Source organism: Delphinus delphis, chromosome 13, assembly GCF_949987515.2.
Source record: "Delphinus delphis chromosome 13, mDelDel1.2, whole genome shotgun sequence".
In the NCBI taxonomy this organism is placed as follows: domain Eukaryota; kingdom Metazoa; phylum Chordata; class Mammalia; order Artiodactyla; family Delphinidae; genus Delphinus; species Delphinus delphis.
This window is the reverse complement of record NC_082695.1, coordinates 42,088,328-42,104,543: the sequence shown is the minus strand read 5'-3', so window position 1 is coordinate 42,104,543 and position 16,216 is coordinate 42,088,328. Positions and strand designations below refer to the sequence as shown.

Genomic DNA, 16,216 nt, shown 5'->3' with positions numbered 1-16,216 from the left:
GCATACGGTATTTGTTTTTCTCTTTCTGACTTACTTGACTCTGTATGACAGTCTCTAAGTCCATCCACCTCACTACAAATAAACTCAATTTCATTTCTTTTTATGGTATGCATTTAATTTTAAAAGAAGGCTGAAAGTTGATTGGAATTACTTGTCTTGCTTTTCACTTAATTCATTATGAGCATTGTTTAAAGAAATCTCTAATTTAATCAGATACACTTGAATTTTAAAAGTATTAAAGATCATTTTTGTTTAATAGGTGTTCTGTCCAAAAAATAAAAGTCTTAACTATTAATGAAAATTGGTTAGAGGGAGTAGCCTTACATTTTATATATTTTTTATTTCCTAAATTTCATTTTTTGGTGATACCACACTTGATGTTTTGAGTTAGCATTGGGCACTTGATCAGCCTTTCCTTACACAAGTGTCAGTAAAAACGATAATATATTTGTCTTCAGGTTCAGTGACTGCTGGCAGAGCATCCATCTGTTAAGGTATTTCACTGACTAAAATTTGATATTATAGGATTTACTGTTTACAGGTGTGATCCAAGTGAAGTGAAGGAACACGTGGGAACACGTGGTTAGAGTTGTGGAACATTTTAAAGATTAGCAGAGTTTATCTCATTTATAAATTTTAACTTAATTTTTAGCACAGGTAGTACTTTGATGTGGTTAGAACATTAAAAACTACAAAAAGTCATACAGAAGCCTACTTGCACCTCTGTCTTATACCTGCTTTTTATGCAAATAAAAGCCAATGTAAATACATACTTTCCCCTTCTTTTCTAGGCAGGTAGAACCTTGATTGCCATACACACTGTTCTGTACCTTGTCTTTTTATTACAGTTTTCTTAATGAAAGCGTTTAAGTTCTTATTTAGAATTATGGAAAGAACTTTTCTTCAATATTGTCATCATTTTCAGCATGTCTTAAGTGTTTGATGAACATGATCATATTTATTTGGTCAGTGTGATAATGTTGAAACTTGTATTCTTTAACTTATGTGATAGTTTTCTTTTTTACCTTTCTAGCTGCTCGGCTCCCTGTGTTTTACCTGCCTATCAAATGTTGATGATCTGTACTTGAACAACTTTTTACTATACACACCCGTCCTGGGAGATTTCACCCACACTCCTGATTTTTTATATTCTTGACTTGATGTTCCCCTCCATATTCTTGGCTCCCAAATATGTATCTTCTTGCCCAAGTGTGCCCCATGAATCTAGCTTCTACTTGACATAACCAGTTTGGATATGCCTCCACACAGTGTAGGCAAAAGTCATCCGTCTCAGTTCCCCCTCTGTTCCCTGCTGTTAAAGGAAAAAAAGTGCACAGCCATTTTGCTATTTCCTATCTCAAGTGAGTAGTGTGAACACTGAGTTCTTTTAGTCAGAAACATAGTGATCATCTCAGACTACTCCCCTTTCTTTCACCAGCCACAGCTGTCTTCTTTCTCTTCTACCTAATAAAGTTCTGCAAAATAAAAGGTGTCTAATTAAGACATTTTGGTATTAAAAACAGAAGCAAGACTACAGGTGAAATGGTCTTTTGAAATGTGTATTTTATATGCCAAAAAGTTCTATAAATGATATTAAAGACAGCAGATAGTAATTCTATAGTACACTTATATGCTATTTTAGAATTATGTATATTTAAAGTACATTTGAAACATAGAAGTAATTAGTTCTGTTGAGGATTAGGGAAGGTTTCCTAAAGGAGGTAACCCTGTATTTCATAGAGAATTGATTTATGGGGGCACATTTCTCTACATTAATGTATGATAGGGAGCATTTTGCCAACATTGTTGCCTATCTTGTCTTTTTAGAATCCTAGGAAAAATCATGTTAACTATTTGCTGGATAGCATATATAAAATTCAGAAGACTGTCTGAGTCCAAATATGTAAAGAAATTGGATATATCTTACTGCGAGAAATACAAATGTGTGTGTAATTTTTCTTGCAGAACTATATTAGTGAATGAAGCTTATAAATGTACTAGAGAACCTAAGGGTTGTCCCTTTGTTATTAATTGAAAATAATGTATCTAGCTCACCTCTGTAAAGAGCAGAATTTGCCATATAGCTAAGAAAGTAAAGAACCTAAATGTTGGAAATTAAGTAATTTATTCTTATTTGCACAGAATAAGTACAGAAAAGTATTTGTACAGGGTTGTTTAAGCATTATTTTTATTGGCAAAATAATGAAACAATATAAGGAAAAACTGTCAGTAGTGAGGATGGGTTAAAAACTGTTATATCTTATTCAATTGAGTTCTGTACTTTTGCATGAGATTGAATTATATGCTGATATAGAATAATACCTACAGTAGAGTTAATAACAGGATAGTGTGACCCTACTTTTAAAAACTAAATATATGTTTATATATATGAATTTTGAAAAAGATTCTGGAGATGTGCATACCAAGCTTTTAGCAATGGTTCCCGTGTGTATTGTTTCTATTTTTATAATGATTACACATTATTTTTGTAATTAAGCCAGACTGGTATAGATACAAAAACAATATTTAAAAAATCCAAGATCAAGCAAATATATATTTCTTCATTTTTTTAAAGAAATGTATTTATTTATTTATTAGTTTTGGTTGTGCTGGGTCTTCATTGCTGCACACAGGCATTCTCTAGTTGCGGTGAGCAGGGGTTACTCTTTGTTGCGGTGTGCGGGTTTCTCATTGCAGTGGCTTCTCTTGTTACGGAGCACGGGCTCTAGGTGCGCAGGCTTCAGTAGTTGTGGCTCGCGGGCTCTAGAACACAGGCTCAGTAGTTGTGGTGCATGGGCTTAGTTGCTCCGCAGCATGTGGGATCTTCCTGGTCTAGGGCTTGAACCTGTGTCCCCTGCATTGGCACTGCGCCACCAGGGAAGTCCCAAGCCAAATATATATTTCTTAATGGGCGGTATTATTACAACTTTAAGAAAGGCTTAGGGCTTCCCTGGTGGCGCAGTGGTTGAGAGTCCGCCTGCTGATGCAGGGGACACGGGTTCGAGCCCCGGTCTGGGAAGATCTCACATGCCGTGGAGCGACTAGGCCCGTGAGCCATGGCCGCTGAGCCTGCGCGTCCGGAGCCTGTGCTCCACAATGGGGGAGACCACAACAGTGAGAGGCCCGCGTACCGAAAAAAAAGAAAGGCGTAGAGTCCTATCTCCCAGTGTTTCCGGAGTAGATTAGTTTATTTATTTTTTTCTTTTCTTTTGAAAGAATACTGTAGAGAAATCTTCTGGTCTGTGAAGAAAAAGACATTTACTTTTTGTTCTTTAGATTATATGGTTCTGGAGTGATTGTTTAGTGGTTAACATCATCAGGGTCTGGAAGACTTGGTTTTTCAGAGCTGAGACAGTGTAATGTTGGATTTGTTATGGTAAAAATGTTTGCTGTTTCATAAAGTTGAATTTAGTGGGGAACCTAGTACTAAAACTGGGGAGAGTATTTTTAGTAGGTCAGTCATTCTGGGGCCTAAGCCTTTAGGACAGTTGAAGAATCAAAATGCTGTGAAAATAACTGGGAGATATTATTAGTTATGAAAGTTAAACTGATCACATTTTACGATAGGACTGAATATTAGCCATCTTTTTTGGAACAAGGTGCCATATGACAATTTATGAGATTGCTAAATTGAAGAAATCAATTGGTGAGGTCAAAAGTCAGCATAAATTCAAGGCTACCCATGGTGGCATCCTGAAATTTCTTGTAGGCATGAATGAGGAATCGAGGAAACCTTCCTAAGCTGTTTCAGATATGTGTAAAATTCATTTTGGGGAGACTGATTTTAGGACTAGGAAGTAAGGCAAATATGATACAGATGGGGCTTTTGGATCCAGTCTTGGTTGACTAATCAAGAGTCTTTTGTGTGTATAGGGATCATCTCTTTATCAACTTTTGGAAGTATTTTATCTGTGTATATGTATCTATATATGTAAAATATGTATAGCCTGTTTTGAATAATTTATTTTTAAATCTCCTATTTCTACATGTCACTTTAGTGCCTCCTTTGGGGAACTATTTTGATGACAGCTATACTAATGATAGTTATACAGTTGAAGAATTGTTAAACTAAAATTTGTATTTTTCAGTTTTTTTATATTCTAAAGAAATATTGAATAATTTTATAGTCAAAATTATTTTTAGTTTTATAGTAAATCATTTATATTTGATGGTTTCTTCATTTATTTACTAAATATTAAGTGCCTACTGTGTGTCAGGCAATAGTTTTTGAAACATCAGTGAGCAAAACATTCCTGCTCTCTTGGGTTTTATATTCTAGCAAACGAGGCAAGCATAACAAATAATTAAATCACGTAGTCTGTTGGACAATGGAAAGAGCTAAGGAAAAGGAAAACAAGTAGGAGAGGGAGAGGTGTATTGGAAATACTGGAGGCAGGGGATGGAATTTGTAATATGAAGTAGACTGGTCAGGGTATACCTCTTTGAGAAGGTGACATCTAAGCTAAGACTTGAGGAAGAATGTTTTAGGCAGAGGAAAGAAGCAGTGGAAAGCTCCTGAAGTGAAACTGTGCCTGGCTTGTTGAAGGAACAACATAAAGGCTGTTGTGGCTGGGACAGAATAAGGAGTTTATATGAACAGAACCTATTGTGTAGACTATTGTAAGGACTTTTTCACTCTGAAATCGGAAGCCCTTGGAGGATTTTGAGCCGAAGAGTGAATTGGTATATTTTAATAAGCTCATTCTGCTTACTGTGTGGAGAATTTACTATGGAGAAGTGTGGGTCGGAGCAGGAAATCCAGTAAGGAGGCCCTTGCAGTAATCAACATGAGAGAGGTGATGGTGGCTGGTAGCAGGGTGGTAGCAGAAGAGGTAGTGGTAGAAGTGGTCAAACTGTTGAGTATATGTTAAAGGTAGAGATCAAAGGATATGTTGAAAATTGGATGTAGGGGGCAGAGTGTAAGAAGAAAAGTGTCAAAGATGACCCCATGGTTTTCAGAGCAACTGGACGGATGAAATTGCCATCAGCTGATACTGTTGGGTAAAGGGATTTGAGGCTGAGGCAGAGATATCAGGGAGTCAGTGTTGTAGATTTTAAGTTGAGATGTCTGATAGACTTCCAGATGGAGATGAGGTAGAATAGGGAATTTTGACAATTAAAAAACATGAAAATTACCACAAAGATCTGGCCCCTGATTTAATTTTGAAATGCTATATTTTAAAATCGTTTTTTCATTTAACAAATCTTTATTGAGTACCGTATTTTACACTAGATGATTGGGGGCTACAGTGATAGGCAAATATAATTATGGACTCAGTCCTAACAGAAGTTAACATACAGTGTGGTCGGCAGACATTTATTAAGCAATTACACAAACATTTTAAGTGCCAATTGTAAATGCTATGAAGGAAGGGCATCTAGGACTAAGGGAGCAGATAATGGGGGCTGATGATTCTGGTGGTCTTCCTTGAGGAAATGACATTTGAGGTATAATTTACAGAGAACAAAATTCATTCATTTAAATTGTATAGATGGATTAATTTTGACAAATCCATGTAACCACCACTACAATCAGGATATAGAACAATGCTGCCATTCCAGAAAAGTTTTCCAATGCCTGTTTTTTGCCCATTTTCCATTGGGTTTTCCTTTTTAAAATTTATTTGTAGGGGTTCTTTATTCTAGATACAAATCTTTTATTGGCTATATATATTGCAGATACCTTCTTCCAGTTCGAAAGTTGCTTTTTTATTCTCTTTATGATGTCTTTGGATGAACAGAGTTTCTAATTTAAATGAAATCCAGTTTATCAATCTTTTTTATTTCTTTTTTGTATCTTGTTTAAGAAATATTTTCTTGTATCAGGGTCATGAAGATATGCCTATGCAGTCTTCTAAAAGTTTGTCTATCCATGATTCATTGCAAATTAAATTTGTTTATGATCTGAGCTAGGAGTCAGGGTTCATTTTTGTTCATATGATATTCAACTTACCCGGTACCATTTATTGGAAAGATCAGTTTTTACCCATTGAATATAAGTCGTTTTGTTGTAACGTGACTGTATGTGTTACACTGTTCCTCAACTCTATTCTGTTGGTCTTTTTATTCTATTGGTTTGTTTATCTGTCCTTGCACCAACCAATATCTTAATTATAGCAGAAGATAGTGTTGTTCTTTGAGTGTCCTGGCTATTTTGTCTTTTGTATTTCCATATAAATTTTACAGTCAGCTTGTTAATTTCTACAGAAAGCCTGTTGGGATTTTGATTGAGATTACATGGAATCTCTAAGTCAATACTGGAGAAACTATGAAGATGGCATATCCCTCTGTTTAGTAAACTCCTTAATTTCTCTCAACATTGTCGCAGTGTAGAAGTAGCACATATCTTGCTAGATTTGTTCCTAGCTATTCAGTTTTTTTGGATGCTATTATACATGGTATCATCTTTTAAATTTAAATTTTCTAGTTTATTGGCAATATATAGAAATACAGTTGATTTTTATATATTGACCTTGTCTCTAGTTACCTTAGTGATTCTCATAGTTTGTTACAGATTTTCTTGGGGTTTTCTATGCATTCAATCATGTCATCTTTGAATAATAATTATGTCTTTTCCAATCTTTTATTCCTTCTTATTTTTTTCCTACTTTTTTTTATACTACTGATTTGTTTAGTGGCTTATTTATTTTGTTGAATAGTCTTGGTGTTAATGGATATTCTTGTCTTGTTCCTGAATTCTTGTTTTCTTTCCTGAAAGTCCAGTATTTCATCAGTAAGATGATATTGAGTATACATTTTTTTTGTAAACTAGATTTGTTAGATTAAGGATGCTCCTATTAATTTTTTAAAGTCTTTAGTGGTTGTTGAATTTTATCACATAATTTTCCTTTATTGAGATGATTATATGAATTTTATATTGGTAATTTGGTGAGTTACAATGATCAATTTCCAAAAGTTAAATCAGCCTGTACTCCTGGAATAAATTCCATTGGTTATATAATGTATTGTCTTTTTAATACAGTCTATATTTGATTTGCAAAATTTTGTTTAGGATTTTTGTGTCTGTTCATGAGAAATATTGGCCTGTAAATTTCTTTCTTGTAATGTCATATTGAGGTTTTGGTGTCAGAGTTTTGGTGACCTCATTAAGGATTGGGAATTGTTCTGCATTTTTGTGTTCTCTGGAAGATTGTATATGGTGCATTGAGTACTTGTCTATTTTATTTCCTTCATTATACTACTTTGGGTTTGACTGATGTCTTTTCCTAGCTACTGCACATAGAAGCTTATATCATTAATTTTTCAACTTTTCTTAAAAATGAATTTTAAATATGCATTTTAAAGCTATAAATTTTCCTTTTAGCATAGCTGTAGCTGCGTCTCACAAATTTTGATGTTGCATTTTCATTACCATTCAGTTAAACGTATTTTCTAATTTCCATTGTTGTTTCTTCATTAACAGGTTATTGGTTTTCTGTTATTGATTTCTAGTTTAATTTCACTGTGCTCAAAACATACAGCATAAGATTTCAATCATTTGTTATTTGTTGACTTGCCCTGTGGCCCTGTATATGACCTAGTTTGGTCTATATTCCTTGAGTATTTGAGAAGAATGTGTATTATGCAATTGTTGCATATAGTAGTCTGTGCATGTTAATTACATTGAGTTGTTAATAATGATGTCAAATCTTTCATATTCTCAGGGTTTTTTTTTTCATTTGTTTGTTGTTTTTTTGGTCTCCTTGTTCTGTCAGTTACTAGAAGAAGTATATTAAAATCTCCAACCATTATTATGGATTATTCCTTTTTTCCTTTTACGTTATAGATTTTGAAACTGCAATTATGAGATGTATGCAAATTTATGATTGTTACATTTTTGTTGAATTGATCCTTTTATTATAATAAACTATCCCTTTAGTATTTCTAGTAGTATTCCTTTTTATTTTATTTATTTGTTTATTTGGTCACACTACGTGGCTTGTGGGATCTTAGTTCCCTAACCAGGGACCAGGGATTGAACCCGTGCCCCCTGCAATGGAAGCACAGAGTCCTAACTGGACTGCCAGGGAATTCCCCCAGTAATACGTCTTGATTTAAGTCAACTATCTAATGTATGGTTACATCACCATACTTTTGATTAGAGTTTACATAGTATTCTTTTTCTTTTTTTTTTTTTTTTTTGCAGTACGCGGGCCTCTCACTGCTGTGGCCTTTCCCGCTGCGGAGCACAGGCTCCGGATGCACAGGCCCAGCGGCCATGGCTCACGGGCCCAGCCGCTCCGCGGCATGTGGGATCTTCCCAAACCGGGGCACGAACCCGCGTCCCCTGCATCGCCAGGCGGACTCCCAACCACTGTGTCACCAGGGAAGCCCCCATAGTATTCTTTTTCTTTTAACACATATGTGTCCTTAAGTTTAAAGTGGATCTCTTGTGAACAGAATATAGTTGAGCGTTTTAAAAAATAATTTTGTTTTTTTATTGAAATGAGGGGTCTATATACATTTAATGTTGAACATGATATAGTAGGCTTTCCGTCTATCACCCTGATACTAGTTTCCTGTTTGTCTCTTTCTGGTCCTTCTTTGAATTAGTCAAGCATTATTTGTTCCTCTCTTCTAGTTTTTTAGTTATACATTTTTTATATGTGCATATGCATTTTTAAGTAGTTGCCTAACAGATTACAATATGCATCCTTGGTTTATTAGATTCCGCTCAAATTTGTACTTTTAACAGTTGCTGAAAAATACAGGAAACTTGCAACAATATAACTTCCTGAATTCTGCTGTCCTTTATGTTAGTCTTGTCATATTTTATACTTCCACATATGTTTAAACTATACTATTCATTGTTACTATTATTTAATTAAATTAATTAATTTATTTTTGGCTGCGTTGGGTCTTTGTTGCTGCACGTGGGCTTTCTCTAGTTGTGGCGAGCGGGGGCTACTCTTTGTTGCCGTGCGCATGCTTCTCTTGTTGCGGAGCACAGGCTCTCGGCGCACGGGCTTCAGTAGTTGTGGCACATGGGCTCAGTAGTTGTGGCTCGCGGGCTCTAGAGCGCAGGCTCAGTAGTTGTGGCGCACGGGCTCAGTTGCTCTGCGGCATGTGGGATCTTCCCAGACTAGGGGCTCGAACCCATGTCCCCTGCACTGGAAGGCAGATTCTTAACCACTGTGCCACCAGGAAAGTCCCACTATTATTTTAAATGTTAATATTTTTACTTATCTACATATTTACCTTTCCATTCCTATTAATCCCTCTAGTTCTGTGCCGTTTTCATTTAGCTGGATGAATTCTCTTCATTTGTTACAGGTTATCTTAGCTTTTGTTCATCTGAAACTATTATTGTTTCATTTTTGTGTTTGGAGGTTATTTTCTCTTAGTATAGAATTCTAGGTTGGTTGTTGATTATTTTCTTTTTCTGTCTTAGCACTTTATAGATGTCATTTTTTAAATATTCTATTTCCATTATTTCTGATAAAAAATAGGTTTTTAGTCTAATTGCCATTCACCTGAAGGTAATATGTTTTATTCTCCCTGGCTACTTTTAAGATTTTCACTTTGACTTTGTTTTTTAGGACTTTGAAGTATCTAGCCATGGTTTTCTTCATATCCTGCTGAGGTTTGTAGTGCTTCATACGTTTGCTAGAGACTCATGTCTTTTGTTAGCTTTGGAAAATTCTTGAGCAGTATTCTTATTGCTTATGTGTTATTTTCTCTTCTCTACATTTTTTCTCTTTTTTTGGCTGCACTGCATGGCTTGTGGGATTTTAGTTCCCCAACCAGGTATCAAGCCCATGTCCTTGGCAATGAGAGTACGGAGTCCTAACCTCTGGACCTCCAGGGAATTCTCTCTCTTCTACTTTTGTAACTCCAGTTAGATGTGTTTTAGGCCTTTTCACCATGACGTACATGTCTTTCTTTACATTTTCTGCTCATATTTTCTCTCCTTTATATCTTTTTGATGTGTTGTATTTTCTATATGTTTGTTGCTCCCTTTGACTTAAGAATTCTAGGCTTTGCTGAAATTCTCCATTTGTCCTGTTTGTTTTTTTCCTTGAATATATCAGTCATTTTTAAAGTCTCTCAGATAACTCTAAAATGTGAATGACCTATGTGTCTTCTCCTGTTTTCTATTATTTCTATTTGTTGTCTATCTACTCTTTTTTTTTTAATGGAGATGAAATTCGCATAACATGAGGTTCATCATTTTAACCTTTAAAAATACAGGCACCCCTCAGAGATATTGTGGATTCAGTTCCAGACCACCACAGTACAATGAATATTGCAATAAAGCTAGTTACAGAAATTTTTTAGTTTCCCAGAGCATATAAAAGTTACGTTTAGACTGTACTGTAGCCTATGAAGTATGCAGTAGCACTGTGTCTAAAAATCAATGTACATACCTTAATTAAAAAATATTTTATTGCTAAAAAATGCTAACCATAATCTGAACCTTCAGTGAGTGATAATCTTTTTGCAATAGTAACATTAAAGGGCACTGCTCACAGACCACCATAACATATATAATAATCATGAAAAAGTTTGAAGTATTGTGAAAATTATCAAAATGTGACACAAAGACACGAAATGAGCAGATGCTGTTGGAAAAATGGTGCCGATCCACTTGTTCCACATAGGGTTGCCCCAGACCTCTGATTTGTAGAAAAACATGGTATCTGTGAAGCACAATAAAATGAGGAATCCCTGTATACAATTCAGTGGGTGTTAGTATATTCATAGTGCTGTGCAGCCATCACCGTTATCTTATTCTAGGACACCATCACCCCAAAGAAGAAAACTCATGACCAGTGACAGTCAACCTCAATTCTCCCCTCTGCCCGTCCCCTGGCAAAGACTGATCAGTCTACTTTCTGTCTCCGGCTTTGTCTATTCTGGACAGTTGATAGAAATGGAATCATACAATGTATGGCCTTTTGAGTCTGACTTCTTCACTTAGCGTAGTGTTTTCAAGATTTATCCATGTTGTAGCGTGTATCACTACTTCATTCCATTTTGTGGCTGAATAATATTCCATTGTGTGGATATTTACCACATTTTGTTTATCAATTCATCAGCTGAAGGACATTTAGGTTTTTTTCTACCGTCTGGCTATTATGAATAGCGCTGCTGTGAACATTCACGTATAAGTTTTGTGTGAATGTACGTCTTCAGTTCTCTTGGGTCTATACCAGGAGTGGAATTGCTAGGTCATATGGTACCTCTGTTTAACTCTTTGAGAAACTGCTAAAGTGTTCTCCACAATAGTTGCACCCTTTTACAATCCCATCAGCATGTACAAGAGATTTTCTCTGCATTCTTGCCAACACATGTTACTTTCTGTAGTTTTTTTTTTTAATTATTATAGCCATCCTAATGGGTGTTGGCCATTTATTCTTATTTTTTTTAGAATGCCTTGTAACTTTTAATTGAGGACTTATTGACTTGTTAGGGCTGATCTGTTTCAATTTTTACCTTAGTCCAAGGAGAGGCTTTTTTGAAGTCTCAACAGAGAGACTGAATTGGTTTTGAAGGCCCTTCTGATTTGGTGGGGCCTACACTCCAATCTTTGTCTCCCTCGAACTGGGCAGAAGCTGAAATCTCTTTTCAGCTCTTTTGCTTCCGAACTGCTGTTTTCTGCTAGTTTTCTTGAATTTACCCCTCTTTGTGTTTCTTCCTCTCTGGAACTTGGTTCTTTAATTTCCAGCTCTCTGTTAGCCAAAAATTCTCTCTTCTCTCAGTCTAGTAGGACTGCCACTTTCTACTTGGACTCTATTTTCCTGTTATACAGCAAAGTAAAGGAAAAGCCAAGTTGATTATGGGACTGATTTTCTATTTTTCCCTTCTTTAAAGAGTTGTAGCCCCCTCTTGTTCCTCTCTGTGTACATTACTCTTCAGTGCCTTCAGATGGTTTCTACATTTGTCTAGATTTTATAACTTTTATTAGCAAGAGGGTTGGTTTGGTACAAGCTAGTCTGTTATGATGGGAACCACGCATATTGATGTTTCATGAATTGAATCACAAGAAAATGAAAAACTGATACCTATTGAGAGTGAGAGCATGAATTTTCAAGAGAAAATCTGGACAAGGATATAGGAGAAAGGAATTTTATTTTCAAGCAAGAGGGCCAAGTCAGCCATACTGAAGGATGGTAAAGGATGATTTAAAGTGAGATATGTGACACTAAGTTGATATTTAGTAAGTTTTTTGAAAATGGAACAAAGTGTTTAAAGAATACGAATTGGATGAAGAATTTAACATAAGAATTGAAGAGAAAATATTTAATGAGCAATTATTGGATTGGATTTAGTAGTGAAGAAATTAAGATTATGAATTTGGAACGAGTGCTATTAGAGTAGTACTTGGTTAATTTTGTAAATGTTAGTGGTTATTAGGTAGTTGGAGATTTGAGTGTTTACTGTGATGTCTAAAGAACAATGTATATCTGGTAAGTATGCCAGGGAGGATTGTGTTCGCAAAATCTGGGTGGTACAGACACAGTAAACATATGGGCGGAAGAGAATGACTGAAGTTCTAGGAATGGACATTACGTTTAAAACATAGACAAGTAGAGAAAGAAGGCAGAAATAGATTTGTAAAGAACAATACTTCCCTATCCTCTTGTAGGATTAAAAAACTGGGGTTTGGAAAGAAACTATGTGCTTTCTCTACCCAAATATTCCCAAGAAGGGAGCCAGGTGTTATAGAGCACCTTGTATCTGTGTTTTTCCTTTCGCCCTTTTGTGAACTCTCAAGGTTAGTCAGTGATTTTTTTCACACTTTCATTAGGAAATTTGCCAAAGGCATCCTTTTGAGGCAGCTGTCTCTGTACCCTTGGAGGCCATCAGTAATGTTTCCAATCCATAGGAGTAGTCGGCACAAAAATGTTGGGCTGAGCTGAGTCTTTGTGGTTTAAAACATTTCCCCTCCAAAACCAGTCCCCCTCCTCAAACAGTATAATATATCACATTTTGAAGCTTCTGGTCCTTAGTCTTTTGTTACTATATCTTTTCAGGTAAAATTCATCATTAATAGTAAATATATCCAAATATATTAATAATGAAAGGAGACTTAATTTTTAAAACATAATTTAAATAACAACAATAGTGGGCACATTAGAAATCCTTATACATAAATAAATAAGAATTCTTTTTGTATAGAATGTTATAATTTTTAACTTTCACTGTAAAGTAGAATATACTTGAATCATGGTGTTCTTTTGGTCTAAGGTGGTCGGATGATATATTCATGCTAACAATCTTGTGAAGTCTTTTGAATCTTGTGAAGCATATTAAATATGCTGTTGTTAAGTTCATGATTAAAATGCATTAGAATAAGTTGAAATGCATTTGTGTTTTTGTCCCTATTCAACTGAATAGTATAGGCAACTGTTATACCATATGCATCTTTAGTATATTAGTCTGACTGTTTTTCTTATTTTACTAAACTGTCTTCTTTCAGCCACCCACACAGAATATGCCTATGGGTCCTGGAGGGATGAATCAGAGCGGCCCTCCCCCACCTCCACGCTCACACAACATGCCTTCAGATGGAATGGTAGCTGGGGGTCCTCCTGCACCACACATGCAGAACCAGATGAACGGCCAGATGCCTGGTAAGTTTTTCTCCTCTAAGACATTAACACCGGAGTTGCTTAGCAACTGAAACGACGTGGGGGCTCAAGGGATACTAGATTGTTGATGACAAAACTGCTTTGAATGCCCCCGAGTCCAAGCTCTCTTAGAGTTTGTTAGCTACAGAGCTACGTGACCTGTATTCAGTGTTTATCAGGCTGCCCTTGGGCTTTGATGTAGCTGACACACAGCATTCCTCTGATGAACAGAACTGGCTAAATTTAGTCTGTCTGAAACTATGCAATACAGCTGGCTTTAGAAGCTTTTGGGGGAAAAAAGGCATTGTGCCATGGCTTAAGAATTAAGATCTGTTTATGAAAATGTGTAACATTTCTCTGAGTTTTGTATTTACTTAAAAATTTATTGGTCTCAGAAACAGTATTGCTGGAAAAGACACATAGGGAGAAAAAACAAAACAGGCTCTAAAGTGCTCATGTATTTAGTATTTCCTCATTGGTCTTTTGAAACTGAGTATGCATTTTTATGAATACATATGTTTATAGTATAGTAGAAATATGGAAATTGATATTGAAGCAAAATTAAAAGCTGAAAAGTGTCAGGTTTCTTATATAATGAACCATTTACTATTTATCCATTTTAAGTTTAGAGCCGCTTAAAATATCCTTGAGACCATTGGATGCTTATTTAGTTACCTTTTGCTGGTTTGAATTTTTAATCTGAAAAGTATCAGTATCTTTAAACTATTTTGTTTTTGTAACATCAGTCACACCCATACCTATAATTCATATTTTTACTTTCTAAAGACAAAGGTTGTTTTCATTAACAAAAAGAAAGTATTAAACAAATAGCAATAAAGAGAGTAAATTAAAATAACAGAGCAATTTATTTTTTAAATTAGTAATATTAGCATCCTTAGGATAGTGTTGTCTTAACTGATTATGTTGGTTGGTAGCATTGGTGTCCAGGGACTATGGGTGTAAAAAATGAAGCAAAAGAGAGCACAGAGCAAAAGAGGCCAGATAGCCTGGCTTATAGGAGATTGATGTGTGATGGGTCATGTAGGAGGGCTGTGGTGTCTTGGTGGCAACCTTCTCTTTCCTGCCAAGGCTTCCACGGTCATGGCCCAGTGGCCCTCTACCATGTGGAGGTAGGAATAAAGAGGTAACTACTTGTCTGGTTGTGGTCAGAAGCAAGCTTCTTGCTTAATCCACATCTAGCTCATTAGGACACATTGTTTTTAAAACTGGTGGGGTAGTGCTAATGCAGGTTAGCATGTTAGAGGAGTTTTGTGACTTTTTATGGTGGTACATTTTTTTTTTTTTTTTTGCGGTACACGGGCCTCTCACTGTTGTGGCCTCTCCCGTTGCGGAGCACAGGCTCTGGACGTGCAAGCTCAGCGGCCATGGCTCATGGGCCCAGCCGCTCCGCGGCATGTGGGATCTTCCCAGACCAGGGCACGAACCCATGTCCCCTGCATTGGCAGGCGGACTGCCAACCACTGCGCCACCAGGGAAGCCCGGTGGTATCTTTAATTAGGATTTTGACTCAAGTTCTCCAGATAACATTCAAGCCTAAGGCTGAGGAAGCAAGCAGCAGCAATATAATTATTGTTAACGTGACATTTTCGTTTTTGTGTAAGGCTGTCTGGAGTAAGATATACTCTTTATGAGCCAGAGATTTTCAACCACTTATGACCTAGATTGTCCAGAATACCATAGAGCTTCTAAAACAATTTATAGTTAGAGAGTTTACAGTTAGGTGTAGGAGAAATTGGAAGTCCAGTTACTTATATTGTCTTTATTTAATAAGTTTTGTATAGTATTTAGCCAACCTTTTTATGCACACAAATTTATAGCTAGGCTTTTAATGTCCGATTTTAGTTTTGTTTTTAATATTTTATAATGTAAGTTGTAGTGCTTCTTATATGCTGTTTGATTTGTTCGTATATCCTCTTAGTCTTAGGTTCCTTTTAAAAAAAATTAATTGATTAGAAAAAATAGATAATATGTATCTATGGCACCAAAATAAAAAAGGTACAAAAAGGCGCATACAGCCCCTACCTACCTACCCAGACTCTTTGTTCCAGACAGGCATTGGTACCCAGTTATCCTTGAAAAACATATGCATGTGCATGTATACATTCTATTTTCTTTCTTCTTATTCTTTTTTTAAAAACACAAATGGTAGCATATAGTAGATATTACTAGATATCATTTTTTAACCTCTTAAAGGTTTCTCTTGGAGACCATGAGTATATAAACATATATTTTGGAGACCACTCGGTATATAAAGAGCTGCCTCATTCCTTTTGATGACTGCATTACATTCTTTTTGATGGATGCCTCTTAATTTACTTGGACAGTTCCCTTCTGATAGAAATATAGGTTATTTCTAGTCTTTTGGTGTTAAAAATTATGCTCTTGTGACTATGCCTGTAAAATATAAATAAATAAGTAAACAGATAAACTAAAAATTTTGCATCCATATACGTACACACACAAAAACTTGTATATTTATAGGATAAGTTCCTAGAACTGAAATTGCTAGGTTAAAGGTACATGCATTTTATTTTTATTCATTCATTCATTCATTCATTCATTCATTTATGGCTGCGTTGGGTCCTTGTTGCTGCATGCAGGCTTTCTTTAGTTTCAGGGGG

The 16,216-nt window shown here is 35.8% G+C and overlaps 1 protein-coding gene across 4 annotated transcripts in view; it reads left to right on the top strand.

Moving 5' to 3' along the window:
* Nucleotides 1–16,216, top strand: part of SS18 (SS18 subunit of BAF chromatin remodeling complex) — a 75,420-nt gene that overhangs the window by 23,653 nt on the left and 35,551 nt on the right. For all 4 annotated transcript variants that reach the window (XM_060028824.1, XM_060028823.1, XM_060028822.1 and 1 more), the window contains exon 4: nucleotides 13,424–13,577. In XM_060028824.1, the coding sequence (XP_059884807.1) occupies nucleotides 13,424–13,577 (154 nt within the window). The remainder of the gene's footprint in view (nucleotides 1–13,423; nucleotides 13,578–16,216) is intronic.